This window comes from Scatophagus argus, chromosome 20 (assembly GCF_020382885.2).
Source record: "Scatophagus argus isolate fScaArg1 chromosome 20, fScaArg1.pri, whole genome shotgun sequence".
Classification (NCBI taxonomy): Eukaryota; Metazoa; Chordata; class Actinopteri; family Scatophagidae; genus Scatophagus; species Scatophagus argus.
The window spans coordinates 4,511,355-4,534,080 of record NC_058512.1 but is presented as its reverse complement, the minus strand read 5'-3'; the positions used below and the strand labels follow the sequence as shown (position 1 = coordinate 4,534,080).

The window sequence follows — 22,726 nt, the reverse complement described above, 5'->3', positions numbered from 1 at the left end:
ATCCTAGTCCTTCCCCAGATAAAACATTTTTAGGAAAAACGGGAAAAGGGTCATTTTCTTTAAGATGTTTCCCCCGCTTCTTATTTCTTGAAATAAATAGCAGTTATCAGTTAGGCAAACAGCACTGTTATGCACATACTTTACTGTAATTATAAAGGTCTCCATAACGTCACATGGGCCTGCGTGAAGCTAGATATAAAAAAACATTATTTTGTCATCAAGTCTCAAGTCTCGTTAAAACTTGACGTCTTGGTGACATTATTTGTTGAATCTACCTTAATGTACCAGATGTCTGTAGTTAAATATAGAATTTTAATTGAATGACAAACAGAAGCTGCAGACAGACAAAACAATGTAATAGCTCTTGCATAAAAGAAACCTGAATTCTCACGATTAGTGATAGACTTTTACCCAAGTTCTGTCCACCACTGAGTTAAGATCTCTCACCAGCTCTGGTCTGGTGTGTATTTATTTTCCGTTTTTTGTGTTCTCAAAAAATGAAAATATTAATGTTTTTATTCATTCATACTTTATCTTCCTCAATTTTGACGCTGCAGCATTTTCAGTCTACACAAGTAGAGGCGTTTACGTGGAGCACTTGAAGGCAGCGTTTTATCCAACGGCCTGCCCTTTGTTATTACCCACCAGTGGTGGCGCTGTTTCCTCCACCAATTTTTTTTTTACGGGAAGAAAGCGATAGGGGAGAGCCTCAGCACAGCCGACTGGAGGTGGAGTCTGTAGGTGGGGAGGGAGAAGAAAGGGGAGAGGAGGAATACGGGGAAAGGCAGATACAAGAGGAACGGGGGGAGGACGGTGGATGATTTACGCTTTAAAAGTTGCATTACAACAAATTTAAGAGTTGCGGCGAAGAGGAATACAACAAGATGATAACGCCGTACTTCCTAGAGAATTTCTGGGTAGGTACTTCTTTTTATTCACGGTGTTTACACCGGCGCTATTCCTTATTATTCTGTTGCAGTGTTCCCTCCCTAACATGTTCATGTCAGCCAAGTAAATTAGGTATTATTCACGTCGCCGGGGTAGTCGTTCAGGGGCTCGCTGCCGCTGAAGCGGCGGTGTCCGGTGCCGCCAGACTTACTGGTCAGCAGCCCACCGGCCATCGTTAATTTTCCTTAGCGATTATTATTTTGCCACCCCGGGGTTTGGGCCTCTGTGAACCCATCTAACTTGAAACCTCAGAGAATCCACCCCGGCTCCCGCTAATTGGCCCTCTCAGGTTTGCTTGGAATGTTTATGGTCAGTTCCATGAATGCCATTGGACACTCCAGCTGTCAGTCAATGTCCTCGGCCGTACGCGTCATTTTCCTCCGTCACAAAGTTTCAGTGAGAGTCCAGATGTTTAGTAAGTTAGAGAACAGCTTTAAAAACACGACATCAGCCCCATAGTATGCTGAACATGAAGCTGTAATAGCATATACGTAGCCGTATTGCGAGTGTTACTTTTACACTGTGCACATTGTTGTCTGTTTACTTCCAAGCGGTCATTTCTGTCTCGATTTGACGTGGCTGTGTCAAAGCAGGTTGAAAAGTAAAAGTTCAGTGCTCATTCTGCCCTCCCCGACCTGTCTGTCATTCATCGTTTTTTTTTTCTTCCTGTTTTATATGTCTTTGTGCATATCGCCAAAACCATAAAGACAGCCTTGTTAAAATTGAAAACAATCCAATCCCTAACTTTATTAGGGCCAGTTAACGCCATGCATTGCATTGTTACCGCTGCAGCAAGTGTGAGTCGTGTCTTATTTCTTCCGTTGACTTATCTTTGAGATGATCTCTTTGGCTGATCATCTCCTTCATTTGGACTGTAGCCACGGGTAAATGCCTGAATGTGTTGAGGAGATATATGCTAATAAATGTGTTATTGCTCTTGTTTTTCGATTTTTAGGTGTAACGTAATTAACAAATTCTGGGAAATATAGTGCTTGTAGTAGGTTGTAGATTGTAGTTCACGTTTCCAAAGCATACACCTTTTACAAATATGGTTTTAGTGCTGATATGAATCAGAGCTTCATGCATGTCTAATATTTATAAACCAGTTTCTCAGCTACAAATGACTTCCATTCATGTAGTATGCCTGTCTTCCGTAAGCTGTAGTTTTTAGCCTTAGCTGACCTCAGCTCTGGTTGGTGAAGTCTGCTGGGAATTATCTTCTGACAAAGCTGGTAACACAGACTTAGTTTCTGAAACCTACATTAAGATAAGACTTCAAATTAATGAAGTGAGACAAAGAAAGTACAGTACTCTCAACCCCCAAAGCCTTTTTCTAAAGGAGTCTTCATCATTAACGAAATGGGAAAAGAGAAGAGCACAGCCACTCCTGATTCGTCAATCTGCCCTTTGTGCCCTGCAGTGGGCCACAAGAGGATCCAGTGATGGCAAAGATCGGCTGCGTGCTTGACATGCAGGACACACACACACACGCACTTGGCGTTAGGAGATGCATCCATTTCCCTTCGACTTGACTGCAAATCATCACCGCAAGCACACACACACACACACACAGTCACATTAGGCTGTCAGATTTTAAGCTTTTGCACAGCACACAGTTCTAAACGGCTCCTTCACTTTAGTTTTTGTAGAGACATTTTTATTAGTTCTTTTCCTTGTATGTAATCTTGGCTTGAATCTCTGATGCAGACAAAATGCACCCCAGCTGAATAAACAAGTTCTTTAAGAGCCAGACATGTTACCACCGCGTCATTTCTCTATTTCAAACATACAGCATCTGATTGGTCACTGGCTGCAACATTTCCCCTCACTAGATGTAGTTGCACATCTCAAACAGCCATTTCCCTTTTATTTCTGCATCTGTAATATGCATGTGTGAGCTGTAGTTCGCTGTGGCCTGTTAATGAACATTTGGACATGTGTGACTGTCCCCACATGTGCTGAAAAGTCTCAGGCTGTGGGTCAGTTTAACCAAAGCAGTAGGTAGCTGGCGCAGTGCTCTAGTTTTTTCGGCCTATATCTGCAATGAGTCTGTGTTTAATGTGGAATGCGTCAGCCTTGAGCATGTCATGGGAAAATAAGATGGCAGTGTGATAAGCAAACAGTGCTGATACAGCCAGCAGCCCCGGGTTAGCCTTCTTCTCCCTGCTGTCTGCATTGTGCGTGTGGTCTGAGAGGTTCTCACACAGCTCACTGTGTGCACAGTTTCACTCTCCCACAAGTTACTGTGACACATATGAAGTGTCACAATAATGCTGCAAAGGCTGAAGCAAGAAGAAGTGATTGACAGTGGTGGCACATTTCCTTTCAGCTGGCGCTTTTCTCCAAATGAGCCTGAAAAACACAGTCACGGGCTAGCATATTAGTTTCCATCTTTTGTCTTTAGAGGAAGGTCTTGCTGAGTTTTTGCAATGGGACTGAGTGTCATGCTTAGTCGTATATTATCATCCAGCAAAGATAATTCAGTGGGTTTGACGTGCTTGTGATATGTGATATATTGTCTGTTTCCAGCTTAGCAACTGTTGTTGGTAAGTTGGGTTTAGAGTTGTTTGAATGTATCACAGGTTGTCATAAACTCATCTGTTCCCTGCTTATATCCAGGTTCCTTTGTGTTTGCACCACAAACAAAGCCACATAATGCATACGCTGCATGTGTCACTGTTGGTTTGATGCGATAGCTTCAGTGTGCCACTCCCAGACCTCTCTGGTCACATGACTGAGGGCACACGCTCTGTTGTCATCCTGCTGTCTACCAGCCCTGTGCTTAAGGCTCTGGGGTGTACAGGCCATCGTTTATGGTCCGTCTGGAGAGAGGGAGTCTTGTTTAGTTAATCCTAAATTCCTCAGTGAGAGTGTGCACTCTTGCTTCTTTCCGCTGCCTCTACCTGGACACCATTCAGAGCCTCAATAGGAGTCCTGTCACCAGGGACGCTCTTGATGCTGCCTGTTTTTTTTGTTTCTGTTACTAGTGGAATATATGATCAAAACATATGTCCTATATTATATGTCTTGATATATTTTGCACCTCTACTTTCCAACAAGAGTGACGTCAAGAGCCTTGACAAAGTAGTTTTGTTTAGTTCTCCTTACATGTGAAGAGAAACAACAAGTTTGTTTGCAAAGTAGTTCCGCTTTGTAGCCTACGTAAGAAAGTGTTTTGTTTAACACTGCTCTCATTCTGTTTGCAAGTATGTGTGATATTTTATTTTGTGATAAAACAAGTCAGTGTCATTTCATTGATCCCATTTGGCATAATTGCATTTGTGTTGTGTAACATCAGGAAGGCACTTAATTCAATTAGCTTAATTGGCCATTGGTGTTGTTTATTGATATGAATAGATAGAGCTGAAAGGATTTATTGACTAAAATTTTCCAACTTTAAAGCAGCTCATCCTCAGTTAGTTGCAGTCCTGGATGCGGACTACCGTGTGTATGAAACAATATATCAGACTGTCAAAGTTAGTTTATCTCTTATTGTTAGAAGATGGCGGTACAATATTGGGCGGACTCACTGTGCGTCGTGGGTTGCATTTCTGCCTGTCAGGCAATGAACACTTGACTCCCTACATACAGGATATTGAGACTGGTGTTGCACTTCAACAGAAAGACAGTGAATTCCTGTCTTTTTCTGCCCGACAGATGTTCAGTGATAAACTGCAGTGCTGTGGTTTTGTTTATCTTTATGGTTGTATTTCAGATGAAGGATAGAAGCTGTGTAACAGTTTCTTTGGGTGCCGATTTTACTCTGTAGTTCTGTTGATGTTATTGTTGTATATTTTAAAAGCAGTCTGTGCTGTTTCCTGGTCATGACTTCATTGCACACAGGCTTGAACAGACATATTTGATTATAAGCCTGTCTGCAGTTCAGACTTAAGTCATTAAAATATCTTACTGACTTAGTAGTTTGTGTGATCACGAGAAAGCAGAGCAGTATGTTTACTTAGCAGTATAACTATGTCTCATATTTAATTTGAGACAAAAATGTCTTTGGGATTTGGTTATTTTAATATTGTGTGGTCAGTGTTGGTCTGTGTTTTGGTATTTATGTATTTCTTTCTTTTTATTGAAAGAAAAAAGTAACATTAGAAATATGGCTGCAGCTTATGGATATTTTCATTCGTTAATTAGTTTGGTCTTTAAAATGTCAGAAAATAGGGAAAATGCCCATATAATTTCCTTTATCCTTGGCTGATGTCTTCAAATTGTCTGTTTTCTGCTACTTGCAGTCTAAAACCCGAAGACATTAAGGTTTGCTATCACATAAGACCGAGAAAAGCTGCAAACCCTCACACTGGAGAAGCTATAACAAGGGAAATGTCTGGTTTTTTTTTTACTTGGAAAAATGACTAAAAATGGTTAATCTATTATAAGAATAGTTTGCAATATAATGCTGATTTACAGTTAAGTGACAAAGTTCTCTCAAATATTTTGTGATCATTTCTATCAGACATCTTATTCCACTCCAAGTTGAACTCCATGAACTCTCCAGTAGTCATTCCAAACTAACTAAACTCTATGACATGTTAATATTTCCCCAATGATGCAAACAGACATCATTGCAAGTGAATACATTAAGTTGTCTTTGGGAAACAGGTGGCCGAAACAAGAATCAAAGCTGCCGCACTCATGTTTTGTTAATGTTTGTTTAGAAAAACATGATAATTATAACTTCAGGTCCATGAACCATCCATGAACCCAGCTCTCCTGGAACCTGAGCTTCTGGGAACAAAACCGACTGGTTTCATTCTAAACACCACTTCACAACCTGTCTATAAATACATTGTGCATTTAATAGTAGGTGATGTCGCTGCTTTTTTCCATCTGAGCTTGCCGTCTCTCTGCTTGTTCTCTTCCCAGCAGAAGCATTAGTGCACATTCAACCATGACGTAAGCCGTCTAGTCGCTGGACTATTACCTACATTTTTTTCCCCCCTCGCCTGAAGCATACAGAGACGCCGGAGTGCCTTGCAGCCTGTGCAGTGCAGACATAGTGTGTAGTGTGCAACAGCCAGGATTCAGCTTCACGTTGGGATCTGATTCTGTCTGTGATAATATTGCCACACTCTGGACAGCTGTTCACTCTCTTCCTTTTTCGTGAACGCTGTCGGTCTGCTGGAAGCTGTCTCAGCAGCAAACTGTGCTATTGCTCAAACAAACCTTGACTGACATGTGTGCTAACATCTCAGCATGTTTGTCCTCCCTCCGGGGTGGGGCAGAGAGTTAAAAACCAGTCGATCTAAATTCGAGCATACTGAGTACTTCTCAATTTCACAATGTGTGGTTGGAATATTAAACACCCAGTATGAGGGCTTTCATCAATGAGTGTCCAGATGAAGACACTGAGAAACTGTGCAGCACTCTGGTGTCATTTCTAACTGCCGCTGCTCATGTAGTTTCAGTCCTGAACTCTGTAGAAGACAGAATTACGGAGTTAACTTAAAGTCTCAGTTGTTGTAGGATTGTTCAAGGTCAAGCCTTCATATTTTTGCCCATTGCTTTGTTTAGGATAATTGTTTTTAAATCAGTTCCACTATTGTAGACGTCTGAAAAGTCCAAAACGCCCAGAGCTTGTTCCTGTGTTTGTTTTTTATTTTTTCTTTTGTATTCATTGATATCACATTCCGCATGAGCACAGTGGCTGCTCAGAATGGACTGCCTTCCTGTTGCTGTTCTGCTCTGTGTGTTTTCACTCACTTGTGTCGCTTCGCTTCCCTGTTTTGGCGACTGATTGGCCAATTGTCAGTGTGTCTCTCGCTCTGTGTTAGTCTCTGCAATGTAATGTGGGTGCTACGTAAGGTTAGTGTTATGGGCAGTGTCTGATCTTCCCGTCCTGACATCTAATGTGTCAACTGTTAAATTTGTACATTTTTTAAAGTTATCTTGTGGCAACAGGAATCTCAGTGATCTGCTCAGTGGGTTGAAATGTGGGACAGAGAGAATGATGCTTCCCTTTTAATGTCTGTTTGCTCTGTAAAAGCGGTCCTATTGGAGCTAACTCTGAACTTGATTTGTGCCACAAACGCCCTGACCTTTCAGCTTTGTCAGTGTGGACAAACAAAGTTAAATCTGTTTGTTAAAGCTGCACTGATGTTGTCGCCTGTGCTCCAAACTGCTGACTGTGAATGACTCCAGGAACCAGGAAATATCTGCTCAGAAAGTCTTGGGTTGAGGTGAAACAAAGTTAGCCAACAGATGTAGACAAAAATGAGGATATGCTGTGACGAACAAACGTGTTGTCATGCTGACGTTAGCTTATATTTTTTGTGTCACTGTGAGTTTCTTGATTTGATTGATTCTCAGTTTTCCAGACAACATAGCACAGGCTCTCACATTCAAAACCATGAATTCAGCTGCTGTTATTTCAGTCTGTTCACAGAAGCTTTTATCAATGACGATCAGAGCAACAGCAGCAAAACATGATGTGGTCGCGCAGTTTCATGTTGGAACAAACACACGTCAGACAGGCTTTGTGGCAGGAAGCCTGAGTGCGGCAGCCACACACATTAAAGGTCACCTGAGGTCTATCTAACAGTTTATAATGAGATTATTCATTGTTTGATTGTTTCATTCATTCATTCATTCATTCATCGTTCTGTGTACATGGGCAGTTTTCTTGTCAATCACAACCGTGATTCCAATAAAAAAGCTGACACGCTGTATTTGAAAACAAGCTGTTTTGAGGTGATAAAACATTTAATCTATTGACAAGCAGTCTTGATATGTTGATTATTATTTTAAATTTTGAACAAGATACACAGTGAGCAAGGTGTTTTACAGTTAAAAATATCCACTTGTCAGCACAAAGTCTGTTGGACAGACTTTTTAATGGGGACACTGTCTCTAAACCTCAAACCCAGTTTGACATTTGTGCTCTTTGTTGTTATTTAGTGAGCCACTTATGCACAGATAAATACTGCATATGTGTGTGCAGTGAGCTAATACTGTCATATGGCCTGGTTGTATTTATTGGTTCGTCACACCGATTGTGTTGTCAACTTATCTTACATATGTTATCATGACCTCGATCATTTTTGCTGACCATGATATTGCCTGTTGTGTTTACACGAATGACAAGAATCTTCCGCGCACTTTCTTCCAAACATTTTCCGAAACGAAGTTAAAGCCAATATTTTTCAGTCTTATTAATTATTCAGAGGTACGTTTGCATTTTTAAAGCATCAGTGCAACTGAACACCGTGTGGCAGTGGCATGGTTACCGAAACACAGACAAGCTGTCGATCTCTTACTTTACGTGCTCGAGCTTTAGTCTGCCGCAGTTTTCGACATTTTTTTTAACATTCATTGCTCTCAAACATGGCAAAGATGAATATGGTTGACCAGAGGCTGCTGCAAATGCACCTGGAAGCCCTGCAGAGAGTGCGAATGCTTCTTGTAGAGAAAGCCTTCACGGTAATACCTGATCAATAACTGAAGTATTGATGTTGTATGTTGGGCCCAGTGCTTGTTTTGGTGACTGATCTGTTTGTCTCTGAACTACAGGGTGAAAAAAATAATGGCTTTGATGTGCTCTACCATAACATGAAGCATGGCCAAATTTCCTCCAAGGAGCTGACAGACTTCATCAGAGAAAGGTAAGATGTCACAGTGTGATGCACGCTAGTCGTTAATCTAGTGCTCGCAGCACATGAGTCATTAAACTGTCTTAATGCGTCTGGCTCTTCAGTGCGTGTCTTACATGTTATGTGGTTTCCTTGGCATTTACATTGATTTCCAAGTCGACTCCTGCAGTTCCAGTTTCCTTGTATTGTGCTTGTAACAACACCCAAATGCTTAGCTGAGGCAACAACAAGAAACCGCTCTGAATTTGCCTGATCGCTTCACATACATCTGGAGCCATATGGGTTTGTTCACACCGGGCTGGAACTAAATATTTTGTTATGTTTTCATTTAATCAAATAATGGTTCAGTCTATAAAATGTCAGTTGCTTAAAAGAAAATGCCCACCACAGCTCCTCAGAATCTCAGGTTGTTATCTTGAAAGTCCAAAGTCTGGAGATATTCAGTTCACTATGATTTATGACAAAGAAAAGCAGCAGATGCTCACATATGAGTAACTGAAACTACAGAGTCTTGAGCATTTTTGCACTGCAACTGCCTGAAAAATTCACTGAACTGAGTAATGGATTATCAAACTAGTTGATTTTTTTTTGCCAGTCGATTAATAGACTGATCATTTCTCATTTTAACATCAAGATGGATCGCTTTAATGGAGAGTCTCCACATTTATCAGGAGAATAAACTTGCAAACTAAGTGTGATGGTGTGACTGAAGGTAGTAGGTAGGTTGAGTGTTAATGTTATGCAAACGTATCCCTTTGTGAAAGAGGCTTAAACCTCATCCCATGTGTAACCTGGCATTATGTTACACACCTTAAGCTTCTGCAGTGTGATAATACCGTAATGATAGCTTCTTTTCAAATTCTTCCCACTTCCCTAAAGATTAGCTTCACTGTGTTAGAGGTGTGTGTTTATAACCTGCCACATGATAGACAGTCTGCCACTGGATTCTGCGGTGGATTCCACTGAGGACTGCACTCAGTCACTCATAATATATTGCGTTTGACAGGCTTGATAAACTGCGTTTGATGAAAGGTGTTTGGAAAGTTTCATTAACTCTGAATGACAGCAATCAAGGGGTTATTTTGCATTAAAAATTGACTTTTTTCTTAATAAGTTCTACTTTCAAAAAGCCATTTAACATCAGGCTTTAGCAGTGCACCACTTGTAAAGCTCCCCGTCACTGTTCAAATTGTTCAAACTCAATTTGTTTTAATAGATCACCTTTTAGCTTTTCACTTTTGCTTAAATATTAACACTCTTTGCAGGAATGAAGTTGTTTCTGCTTTAGAAATGAATCAGTGCATTATGCAAGGAGGAGACTGAAGTTCGGGTGGAGCTTCATTTATCATGTCGTACTGTATTTGCCCTTTTTGTGGGAGACTAATCACACTGTGCCAGCGCTGAGGATGGGCTTCTGCCTTCACGGACTTGGGGTGACGTTTCACGGCTACTTACTTCTGGAAAACTGCGCTGTGGCTCCCCCTGGTGGAGAAAGAACCTTTGTGCACTGTGTTAACATGTTCCCAGCATCTTCCTTACTGTATTCTGTCCACCAGGTCCCCTTTGTCTCCTAAAATCAGTTTCAGTTTCAGTTACAGTCTCAATGAATGCACTGTGCTCAGCTGTCATCATGTGACCTAAATGTGCTTTAAGTATTCTTATCTCTTTAAGAATATTTTGGTCAAACTACTGTTTCCAAGCTTGAGAAGGAACTTCAGACATGGTGAGCATTTTTATTGTCAGTGCTTTGACCACTCGAGGTCTTCTTCAGGTCACTTCTTCATCTAAAGAAGACCATCTGTGGTCAAAACACTTTTATTCGTGATCACACACTAAGATTGTTTCTGCCTGAGTCACGCTTGGGTAACGTTCAATTTCAAATAGTATGTGGCGCCTGACATAAATGCAACAACGCTAGAGGATACATGCTTAACTAAAAAGTATGATCTTATTTTAACTACTTTGTATAGGACTGCAATTAATGATCATTTTGATTATGGATCTGCTAATTATTTTCTCCAAAGCTCAAAGTGACACCTTCTCAGTGTTTATTTTGTCCAACCAATAGCACAAAATTAAAAAATATATACAAATAAGAATAACTATGGAGAGCAAATGTCAGAATATGAAAAAAAATTTGAGTATGAAAAAAAGAAGTGCTCTTTAGATCCAAAGACCTATCGTGAGAACAAAAAAGAGAGAGCTCAGACTTGTACTTTGTGATCAATAAGTCATAACCAAAAAAATTCTGAGGTGCAGTGTGCTATGACTTATTGATCACAAAGCACAGTAAAAGTCTGACCTCTCTCTTTCCTTGGTCTCACAACATTAAAAATAAATTGAAATTATTTAAAAGGAAAAGCAGCAAATCTTCACTCTTGAGAAGCTGGAACCACAACTGGACTCTGGACTCTGGGTGTACTTTTAGGGAGTTTAATTTATGTTCAAGCTCTTCACATGTTTTGTGTGCAAGCATCTTAATTTACAAAGTAACTAGAAACTAAAGCCACCAGATAAATGCACTGAAGCAAAGACTCCAATAACATAGAAAATTGCTTGAATTTATAATGACGTACAGTGCTCAGTTCCATCCCATCAGTGAAATACACCATCCGGCATACAAAGCATGAAAGAAGAAAACAACATTTAGAAAGGAGTCAGTGTTCGCTCTGAGAAGAGGTGAGGCCATGTGCAAGTCTGAATGGGGTTGGGGGGTCTGAAGTGTCGCGTGACTAAAATAGAAGAAGAGCTGTGAAAAGTAATGATCTTATGCAGTGCACACAACACAGTTTTGAAGTTCTGAGTTCTGGTTTGGGAGCTGGCAGGCGTTACTCCTGGCACCGTGACAGTAGTTACAGCAGGATAATGTATAAAAATAACCTGCCATTCTGGGCTCACACTAAGTTGTGGAAGTGGGAATGTAGCCTAGAATGCATTTCTCGCTTGTCCTCTGTGTTGTGGTGTGGTTTTTGAGTTTGTGTGGTCCGTCCATTGGATGTTTGTTTGCCTGTGTGTACCTGTGTGTGTGTGTGTGTGTGTGTGTGTGTGTGTGTGTGTGTGTGTGTGTGTGTGCGTGCGTGCGTACGTTTGTCCTGTTTCCCCCTGGCTGACCTCACTCCTGTGAAGTAACTGTAGAGAGAAAGAGAGAGAGCCTGGCTAAATGAGACATGCATAATTCAGGCTTTCACTATAACACTGCCATGCACTTTTTCTTTTTCCTTTTTTTTTTTTTACTCCTGTCACTTTGCTGCAAAATGACACAATGAAAGGGGAAATTGAGAGAAACAGGGAATTCAAACACTGGCCAAACACAGGACAAATTCAAACACTGGCTTTCATACCCTGTCAGCCTCAACATAAGGTTTATGAACACATCATAAGCCAAGCCACACTTAGTTCTAAACGGAGATTTTCAATCATTTAGTGACATTCCCTGTTCGAGTTGCAGATACTTTTGAAAACATCATACAACTCCTTGAAAAGTTTTTACAGGTAGAAATATTATCTTGACCTTGTTGACATGTGACACTGTCAACTTAAGCATACTGTTGTTTGATTTATGAGGATTTAACATGTGTGTGTGTGTGTTGTATTTTTGTTTTGTCCTAGGAGCACCATTGAAGAGGCCTATGCCAGGTCCATGACCAAACTTGCCAAGACAGCCAGCAACTTTTCTCAGCTCGGGTGAGTGTAAACGGTTTTCTAGTTCTCTGAAGAAAAGACATAAGAAGGTCTCGCCACGTTCTAGTCTCTGAAGCGTCTTCCTTTATCCCAGGACTTTTGCGCCAGTGTGGGATGTGTTCAAGAGCTCGACAGAGAAGCTGGCCAGCTGTCACATGGAGCTTGTGAGGAAACTGCAAGAACTCATAAAAGAGGTTCAAAAGTATGTGGAAGAGCAGGCCAAAGCCCACAAAAAGGTAAGAAGAGGGAGAATGAGGGAAAACGGTACTGTAAAGAACATGTTAAGATAAAAACAAATCTGAGCAAAAGCTCATGACAGGTTTTGGTATTTGGAGATTTCTGATATTTGGTGCTAAAGGCATCTTTTGGTCCCAGAAAGTTTACTCTGTGGTTTGACACCTAGTTCTCTGTCAGTCCTTCCCTTGAACTGTGTTTCCTCCAGTTATCAGAAGTAGTGGTTTGCCTTCATCGAGAAGAATCAGCTGTTTAAACGTAGACCTCTTCTCTCCTGATTGTTTTTCCTTATGGGTTGTTTTGTGCTCTACTTACTGTCCCTAGAGTAACAGAAGTCGATGTAATGGACTAAAAGTCAGCCCTCCACAAATAAGGGACTTTTTTTTTCCAGTAGTTCATTCCATCCTGAGAAAACATAGCGTGCGATGTTATTCCATGAAGCACCATCAGCTCACATCTCATGCATGAAGCCACAGAACACAAAGTAAAATAGGATCCTGGAATTAGTGGAGCTGTGTTTGCGCTTTCAGCAGGACAAAAAGGCTGTCATACTTTCTCTTTGTCACTTCCCTAATGCTCCCTGTTCCTCCCTGCTTTTGTGTCCCTGCTAACTTGAGGATACAGTGGAAACTGTAATTAAAGTGGTGTAAATAATGAACAATAAACACCCATCTTGGAGCAGGTGCTCAAAATTTGCACATAATTGAGGATCTCGCCAGCCCTGCTCACTCAGGTGGTGTTTATATTATAACTGTGACAAAGAGGAGCAATAAGAGGGTTCAGTGATGATGATGATTATGATGATGATGGCGAGTAAAACAAATGACCAAACTTACTGTGTGGCCAGTGTGATTTAAACTCATTACCCCTTGATTATATTTCTCTTTTTATATCCTTCCAGAAAGTTGATGGGAAGAGCTATACAGATGGAGCAGATGTCATTTCTTAACAGCTGCTATGCACACTATATAGACAAAAGTATCCAGACAGAACTCTTTGTGGGGCTGTTTTTCAGGGTTTGGACTCGACCCCTTACTTCTAGTGAAGGGAAATCAAGACATTTTGGACAGTGCTATGCTTTCAACTTTGTGGCCCAGTGCACAAAGCAAGGTCCATAAAGACATGGTTGCATGAACTTGATGAACCCTGCCCTCAACCCCATCGAACATCCTTTGGGATGAACAGAAACAGAGATTGTGAGCCAGGCCTTTTTGTCCAACATCAGTGCCTGAGCTCACAGTTGCTCAACTGCATGAATAGACAAAAAAATTCCCACAGAAACACTCCAAACCAAGAAACTCTCCAAAATCTTGTGGAAAGCCTTCCCAGAAGAAGGAAGCTGTTATAGTCTATTCAGTGTAGTGTTAACTGTTTTAACTGTACTGTGCACAGCGAAACAGAGTGAAAAAGAAGAGACTTCAGTTGTGTTTTACCACAGTAAAAGACTCTCTGTCTACATTGAAATTGTATAATTTTTGTCATAATAAACAAGGAGCTGCGTTGACTGTGTGTTATGTAAAGGCCAAACTAAACAAGAATCAGCTCCACAGTTAGCACAGCAATCGGTGACACTTGCACTTATTGTTCAGCCTTTTGTTAGCGGAGTTGCTGTACTTGACTTCTGTGTGTTGCTAGACAAAAGAGGAGGTGGCGTCCACCCTGGAGGCTGTGCAGAGCATCCAGTCAACCTCTCAGGCTCTGCAGAAGTCCAAGGAGAACTACAATGCCAAAACTGTGGAGCAGGAGCGCCTCCGCAAAGAGGGGGCCACCCAGAGAGATGTGGACAAGGTGGGAGGTCACATTCGCACGTACACTCACCCACATAATCATGCCTTGGTAATCAGGAACGATGAAGTGTCTTAACGCTCCACTCGATGCAGAAACTTTAACCCCAAAGCTTCTCGCCTTCAGATGTTAAGCGGAGCTCGATTTCCTTGCCGATCCTTCAGTTGATCTGGTAAAACAGAGGGCCATTGTGTATAAACTGATGATGGGCATTTATCTGTCTGTTTACGTTTTCAGGCTGGAGTGAAAGCCAAAAAAGCCACAGAGACCTACAAATCATATGTGGAGAAATATGCCACAGCTAAGGCAGAGTTTGAACAGAAGATGGCAGAAACTGCACAGGTATTCTGATAAACTGACTCGCCTGTTCTTTAGTGAAACTTGTGTATATCTGTCTATTGTCTGTCTCTGTGGTATGCAACAGTTTCATTGTGTAATGTCAGTCCTCTGTGTGTGTTTGTGTGAGTGTGTGTTCCACGTTTCATGCCCTCTATCATCTCCAGATTGTGTTTTTTCCTCTGTAACGGAATCGCTGTGGAAAGCCCTGATTAGATCCATCTGAAGGACTGATTAGATAAACTCCAAATTAAAATCAGATCAACAGAATTTGGCCTCCATATCCTCCTGCATCACAGCAGCTCCTCTGCCACCAGAAATGGTTCCAGTTAGGCTGGCTTTTCTTTTTTTCCCCCCTTAGAGAAAGCGGTCCTGTAACTCTGCTTCCCGGGAATCACAGTCTGTGGCTCATCTCAAAACCCAGCATATGTGGACACGGGTTATAAACACTGAACACATGTGCTCTCTGACATCACTGGGGCTCCTACATGTGTGTTCCCTTTGAGAGTGTCTGTGGGTGGGTGGGTGTGTCTGCGTGTAAGTGTATGCTAGCTGTTATCGTGGTGAAATGACAAAAGTGCAGTTTTATTTGTGAGCATGTCTCTGTAGTGTGGATGGAGGAGAAAGCGGCTCTTCATCTGTGTGTCTGTGGTTAGAAAGGCTCATCTTCCTCTCCAGCTACACTGTGATTTTCCAGTTTATGATTATTTATACTCATTCTCCTTGGTTAACCCCAGAAGCCCAGAGTCAGACTCAAGTGGAAGTAAATGCTAGTATTTAAGTTGTGATCTTTGCCATACTACTGCTCAAAGCCAAAAATGAACCCCTGTCAATGTATCTCATGAACAGAATAATTGACATCTTATGGATGGAGCTATATATATGTATATATGTGTATATATATATGTGTGTGTGTGTGTGTGTATGTCAGACAACACAGTAGACCACCCAAACAGACACACAGGAAATGGCAGGGACACAATAGGGAAGTGAAGTTTCCTAGTCTGTATTTTGTCCTGAACTTCAATTAGCTTTTATGTTTCTAACACCATAATGCAGATTTGTTACCATGCAGGTAATTTTGATGTCAGGTGACTGAATGATATTGTGCGCCACCATGTAATAGCTGATGTCTTCTCTGTTTTTCAGAAATTCCAAGACATTGAAGAAAACCATATTCTCCACATGAAGGTGATCATTCAGTCATACTCGCAGTCTGTTGACGAAACACACGTCCAAATAGGAGAGGTGAGTGTGTACACGCATACATACATGCTCTGAAAAATTCCTGTGGGTGGAGTAGGTGTCTTGTTGACCTGAGGCTGTGCTCACTGGGTTCACTGTGTGTCATATCAATTAGTGTTGTCTTTGATCTCGCTAATCGTTTAACTGAGAACCAGGAAATGGTCCATTCAGTCTTTTCTGCCAAGCAATTAAAAACTGATCAAAACTCCCTCTCAGTCTATCTAAAACACCTCCAGAAGTCCAAACGCTTGCCAAATACTGTGTCTGATAGTTAGAAGTGCTGCACAGCCTTGTTTGTTTCTGTAACAGCGTGTTTAGGTTTGAGAAAATGGCATCAAGTTCGATCAAATCCAACTGTGAGGGCTTTCAAACATCATTCACAGACATATTAATCTGTATTTAGCATTAACCAGATATTTATTTATTCAGCAATCATACTTACCAGTGCCACACAGAATAACTCAAGGCTGATTACACTCTGCTGCTTTGCTCTCATTAATCTGAAGCTGCTCAGTGCTGATGCTGCTGCCGCCGCAGTTCTCTTATTGTCCATGGGGGGCGACAGAGCTCCACCATCAGTATCCCAGTCCAGCCTGCAGCTCGTGCGGCAAGTTGGAAAGAATGCGGAGCGACAGGCTACCGCAGGTTATTCAGCCCTACAGTTCCTGCTTCTGAGCGGGAGATGGGCAGTGCTGCTGCCTGTTGCTGAGCCAAATGACAACACTGCCCGAAGACCAAGTGGTCAGTCCTTTCAAACTAGAAAAACAGAAGCAGAAGTTATGATCTGGTGGTAAAATACTTGTCAAACCAGGTTGTGAGATACCTTGGGAATATTATTATAGCGTGAGTGTGAGGGAGGGAGGAGGGCGTAGGAGTCTGGGCGCCGACTCTGTGCTCAGTCATTGAGCCCACAGGCACCTCAGCAAAAACGCAGGCACAATCATACATTTGCATGCACTTGCATTTAAAACATAAAATGTTGTGAGTGCTTTTTTAGTTAGACATGCACATACTCACACTGTGCAACACACACTGAAAACATACAGCCCTGATGCTGTGCTCTCAACATTTGTGTTTGATTTCATTTTATCCTCTGTTTTCTTTGAGCAAGAATAACAACTTCTGAAATACGCTGACATATTCTGTGTACTGTAAAGCTGGCCATACAGGTTAAAGAAATGAGCAATAAGTGAAATCCCATGCAAACCTTGTCCAGTTAAATAAATAGTAAGTTTACGAATGTGCCGGCTGTACTAAATTACAGCAATAGTTTTGCCACACTAGTGAAAAAGGAAAATAAACAAAACCTTCTGTAGTTTCAGTGGTGGAAAAACAAACAAGTAGCCTTGTTGTTACTTAAAGGGGAACTCAACATATTTTCACATCAACGTCTAAGAACGGCTAAGTTGTGTCCCCAGAGGGAGATCTGATAAACTGCCTCAAGTGATGTCACCCACGGCAATGTTAGTCAAGACTGGAGAAGTTTGAAAATGAAAAAGGTTTGTGGGTGTGTGAGTCTGCCAGTGTCATATATGTACAATATTTCATGTAAGTTCAAATATGTAAGATTTTTAAAGAAAAAAAAATACTATTTCAGCAGACTGTTATTGCCTGCACATGAGAGAGAAAGACAGCAAAACTATTGCCCACAAACATAGACGGTCAGTAGCTGCTGTGCCTCCAGTTTCCCTGGTCTTTAATGAATGGAACTGGCAGCAGTCATTTATGGGAAGTTGGTGAGAGACAGTGTCCTGCGCACTGTGCATGTTCTCTAACTTCTAAAGTGCCTGTGGAAGAGGTCTGCACATGTGGTGGGATAGCATGAATCTGTGTGTGTGGGTGTGTGTGTGTTAGAACCTCCTGAGAACTCCATGTGTGAAGGTTTATCAGAGGAGACATGGCCGTTTACACGCCCGCCAGGTCAGCAGAGGAGGGACTGTTGTACAAGGGAATTTTTTGGGAGGTTGCAGGAGGGGTGCAACAACAACATTTTTACTTGCCTTATATGTAGTTTTCCCAAAAGAGTTCAGTGCTGGAGCTACTGTCAGTCCAAGGATGTTAAACTACCAGAGACAAGTGATGGCAGGGAAGTGCAATGCATGAAACTAAAGCGAAGCGTACCTGTAACCTAAGGTGCCACTAAAATCAAGAAGTAATCGTGTCAGCTTTGCAGACAAGGCTCAGCCAATAACAGCTCAGTGGGCATGAAGGATAAGATCCAAAGGATGACAGACAAAAAGTGAGCAGTGCAAAGAAAGGAAAATACCTTATATAGGTAGAGTAAGTTCAAACACAAGTAGAAAGAAGCACAGACTGCTGTTCCCAGTGCAGAGAGCTTTAAACCTATAGCAGTGCAGGTGTGTCTGTCAGTTTGCGTGCTGTGTTTGTTTTTGTAAGCGAGCATTTGTGTGTGTGTGTGTGTGTGTGTGTGTGTGAGAGAGAGAGAGACACACACAGAGAGAGAGTGGATCCCTTTAAGGCAGATGCATGTTTTGAGCATGTGGTTGAAAGTCTCCGTGGGATGAGTTTTGTGTGCGTGTGCACGCTTGTGTGTTTATGTGAGAGGCGAGCGCACGCTGATGACCTCTGTCGTGGCAGCAGCACCTGACAGATCGCGTGTGCTGCACTGAGCATACTTCCTCACCGCGGCAGCCCCCCCCCCCCTTCCCCTTCACCCACATCACCCTCACCCACCCCCAACATCCTCTCCTGCCAGGGCACAGAAGGCTAATGCACTCCACCTCGCCACGGGGGCCCGGGGGGCAGACACATATGTGTGTATATGCGTGTGTGTTTGTTTGATAGTGGAGCCACTCTGTGCTTACAGTATCACGCACATCTAAATGGTTTTGGTGAGATGGCAGCGAGCCGTTGTTCTTCATCCCCATGCCTATACATCGCTTTCACTTCCCCCTCAGTAAACACACAAACGCACACGCACATCCAAAACAAACAAGCAAACAAACACTATCCTTCCTCTGATACTGCCCAAAGGGCTTCAGCAGGCCACAGTGCCAACAACAATGATTCAGCTTGACATAAGAGAATGACAGCAAAGTACAGTATGTCTCCACACGCCAATCACAAAAAAAATGTTATAAATACCAACTGAAGGCAAAGCAGCGTGAGTTAGGTCAACACACTGCATTCGTCTCCTGTCCAGTGTATCATGAAGCGAATCGCACCGAACACGTGACACTAATGGTTTGTTTTTCTTCATTCTTTGACATGCTTGTATGGCATGACATAACTGTTGATTTTGAAGAAGGCCTGGGGACTTAAATGTCATGTGAATTAAAAACGAGAGGGATGCATATGGAGCCAGAGTGTGCAGCACTTTTTTCCCTATTCTCATGACACAACTGACAAAATCGGAAAGTCAACAGCAATCACTGAACAATAAGTTTAATTTTGGCTCACTGAACACTGACTTGTCTATCTGCTCTTACCCCAACTAAAGATGGACATTTTAAATATGTAGTTGCATCGGTTACAGTGTGAAAATATCCAGCAAACAAAGCAAATCTGTTTGTTTATACGGTAAAGTATATGCAGTGATTGTCCTCCAGCCCAAAGGAATTTACTCAGTGCAGCTTTACGTTGTGCATAAACACATTATATAATGCATTTTTTTGACACGATATAGTATGGGCATGTAGTAACTGAAACATTTTAGAGCAGTGTCATAACTTTTTTATTTTACAAGCAATGAATGAAGCCACTTTTTGAGGTAAATTAAATGAAAATATTTCACACATGTACTATGTGTTGTTCTATCTTTGCTGGTGAGTTTGAATGTGGCTGCACTGCTTGTGCTACAATATGTAGTCAATCTCTCGTGGTTAATCACCTCTGCCAAGTGCTGTCAGTCATTGCATTTTCCGCAGGATAAACTTTTTCTTTAAATTCTGGACAAATCTATGAACAATTAACTGTGTAAATTATTTACCTCAGCACTAAATGGATCAAAAATCTGGCATCACATTTGGATTTTAGATGACATTGTGCTGCAATTGAACGTCTTTCCCTATATGCTCTTTCAAATAAGTCTCTTAAATCCCAAGTTAAAATGAACCATTGGTAAATATGTTTTGTTTTTTGTTTTTTTTATTTTTGTTTTTGTAGGTGCACAAAGAATTTGTGAGGAACATCGAGAACACCTCAGTGGAGAGCTTAATACAGAAACTGGCTGAGAGCAAAGGAACGGGCAAGGAGAGACCAGGTGAGCCACCAGAGTCTTGTGTGTTTTATAATCGTCAATGATTTTCAGTGTGTGAATAAATTAGCGGGCCTTCTGCCTGTTCCTGCCTTGTGGGGTGGGTAGGGGCATATGGAGAGGGGCAATTAGAAGTTGGAGAGGGCCATCAGAGTCAATCATAGTAATCTGCAGTAAAGGTAGGCAGGCTTGGCATTCCAGTAAGCATGTGACACACGGGGGGCTTTTGCTGTGCTCACAGACTAAGTAGGCAGAACCAACCTTTTCAGGGGGTCAGAGCTCAACAATGACTCTTGTGTAAACTTTGCCATGCCACAATAATCAAGGGAATACTCCTCAGACTCCTTTGGCTCTACCCCCTCACCTCCCTCTATTGTACACACACACAAACACACACGCCAGGTCCTTCATCTTATATTGAGCAGTAGTCGTGGCTGTGATGCTTGTCGGCTATTTTACTTTTGCTGACTGATTAATCAATCAGTCAGTGGAAAAGTTGTTGTAAATATGCAATCATTTCATTCGTCCATGTACATGTACTACATTACGTCAGGTCAGAGGCACAAAGGGTTCACCTCTGCTGTGTTTGTGGATACACAAATGCTGACCCCTGTGTCCAGACGCTGCATCCAAGGAGTGGTGGCCTTCATTTGTTTGGACAGCAGAATTAATTGAGGCTAAAAAAACGGTCAGAAAATTCCTCTTGTATCAAGCTGTTCATTAGGGATCGCACAGCAGCCCCGGCCCTGTCAGAAAAATAACCTGTCTGTCCCCTGATTAAATAGCTGAACGGATGGCCGGTCCAGTGCCTTTAGAGAGAGAGAGAGGTTGAATAAACTTTCTATTGCGGAAACAATCCCAAAGTGACACGCTGCGAGGCAGGGGGGTTCGGGGTGTTCAACGATATCCAGCTGAGCTGTCAACTGGCGGTGGGCCAGACACGCAAACCCCCCCTCTGCCCCTCTCCCACTCCCAGTGCCATGTGAAGCATATGCAATTTAAAAAACCACTCTCCGCTCATGCGTGACTGCATGCTTCCCTCACAGAGAGTAGAGAGAAAAGAAACATCTTCCCTTGTATAAACAAAGTCGTCTGTCTGTTTGGGAGATGTTTAAACAGTTCCTAATGTCTGTCCAGATTTAGGTAATATTCACATGTCTGGTGTTTGGACTGTTTTTTTCCAGTTGGTGTGCATAAATATTGTCAGATGCAACAGCAGGATGCTGGAGTTCCTGCTCTGCCTGAGCCTGACGTAGATCCACAACATTTGTTAAACATCCCAGAGACTGAATAAAGAACGCAATTTTCCAGTAATTTCCCTCTTTCTGTGTACTTCTTTATTTCTTTTCTTTGCCAGTATGTACAACTGGTGCATTTAATGAAAGATCAGGTCAAATGAAATAATGATCATCATCTTCCTCTCCAGGAAAAGATACACCTTGCAATTTTAGATATTCTCACCTGTTTCATGTCAGTACAGCTACCTTAAGGGGTGGGGTGGTGATGACTGACATTACTGTCTCTCCCACTTCCTCCCATGAGAGAACCTTCATGAATGAGCATGCCAATTTTGTTTTGATTGGCATGAAACTGGCACTCACAGTCGTTCGTGCTGTCACTGTGCATCCGCTGGCGGTGAAGAGGCCTGATATTGCACAGTAGAGTAGATCGGTCATTGGTGTACTTTATCCACTTCACTTGGCGTGATGCATGCCTCTCGTGACTCACCGCTTCCCTGCGCTTCACTCGGCAATGCACACGCCGAACAATGCATCAATTCTGCTCGCGACTGGCGTCCTCTGGGGAGACCGCGTTGGACTGCTGCTACTGTATACATTTTGAGTTAAAATATCATTAGCTTTGTTGTTTTCAGGTCAAGGCATGTTAGTGTATCGCAAATCTTGCCAGAGGGTCCTGCCCCATCTCTCTCTCCCTCCTGCTTGTCTTGCAGGCTATTAAGCTTTCTAGTTATGTGTACTATATCTGTCTATCTGCTCTGATATCAGACACAGACTGCTTTTCCTCCAGGTCATGAATTATTAAGAAAAAAATGTTTAAAATACTTAAAATAGCATGTGAGCACTGATGTCTTGCTTTCCATTAAATAGCCAGTTTGAGTCACATAATCGCTGTTGGAGTGTAGGAATAAAATGCAGCGTAGCGGGTGTTTAAACTTAAACATATGGATTACATGGACTAACAGATAATAATATCACACAGACACCCACAGCCCAACCTCACACATTTCTCTGATTGACACGTACACTCATTGCATGTCTTGCCTCTGGTTTTCAGACAGCTTTTAGTATGTGTGTTTGCGCGAACACGTGTGTGTTTTTTGAAAAGACACCATAAGTGTTTCTGGAGGCGCACTTTAAAGCGTGACAATCCAAGTGCAGAGCCTCGGAGGTAAATGTATAATTGATGAGTATTAAATTAAGTGTAAACTTTGTTGTTTTTTGTTGCTTTCTCATCGTTTGAATGACGCATCCCAGTAACCAAAAGCAATGGGTTTTTTTTGTTTGTTTGTTTTTTTGTTCAAATAAATTCCACGGCTGATTTCACTCCAAGTCATGTTATGGTCGTTGGCCGGAAGAGATATGACAATTTGTTAGTGTGGTCTATTAATCGAGGTCGCCATGATTATCTTAGTGGCTTTGTGTGTTTGATTATGTTTGTTTGC

General features: G+C 41.9%; 1 protein-coding gene across 6 annotated transcripts in view; it reads left to right on the top strand.

The window, feature by feature from the left end:
* Nucleotides 1-742: 742 nt before the first annotated feature.
* The window catches only part of LOC124051247 (F-BAR domain only protein 2-like), a 38,840-nt gene continuing 16,856 nt past the window's right edge, over nucleotides 743-22,726 (top strand). For 2 of the 6 annotated variants that reach the window (XM_046374406.1, XM_046374404.1), the window contains exons 1-8: nucleotides 744-917; nucleotides 8,467-8,558; nucleotides 12,156-12,230; nucleotides 12,322-12,463; nucleotides 14,097-14,249; nucleotides 14,484-14,588; nucleotides 15,732-15,830; nucleotides 19,953-20,049. In XM_046374406.1, the coding sequence (XP_046230362.1) occupies nucleotides 885-917; nucleotides 8,467-8,558; nucleotides 12,156-12,230; nucleotides 12,322-12,463; nucleotides 14,097-14,249; nucleotides 14,484-14,588; nucleotides 15,732-15,830; nucleotides 19,953-20,049 (796 nt within the window). In that variant the 5' untranslated portion in view covers nucleotides 744-884. Of the gene's footprint in view, nucleotides 918-8,466; nucleotides 8,559-12,155; nucleotides 12,231-12,321; nucleotides 12,464-14,096; nucleotides 14,250-14,483; nucleotides 14,589-15,731; nucleotides 15,831-19,952; nucleotides 20,050-22,726 lie in introns of all 6 variants that reach the window. The other 4 variants (XM_046374407.1, XM_046374408.1, XR_006841794.1 and 1 more) reach the window with 3 other exon arrangements.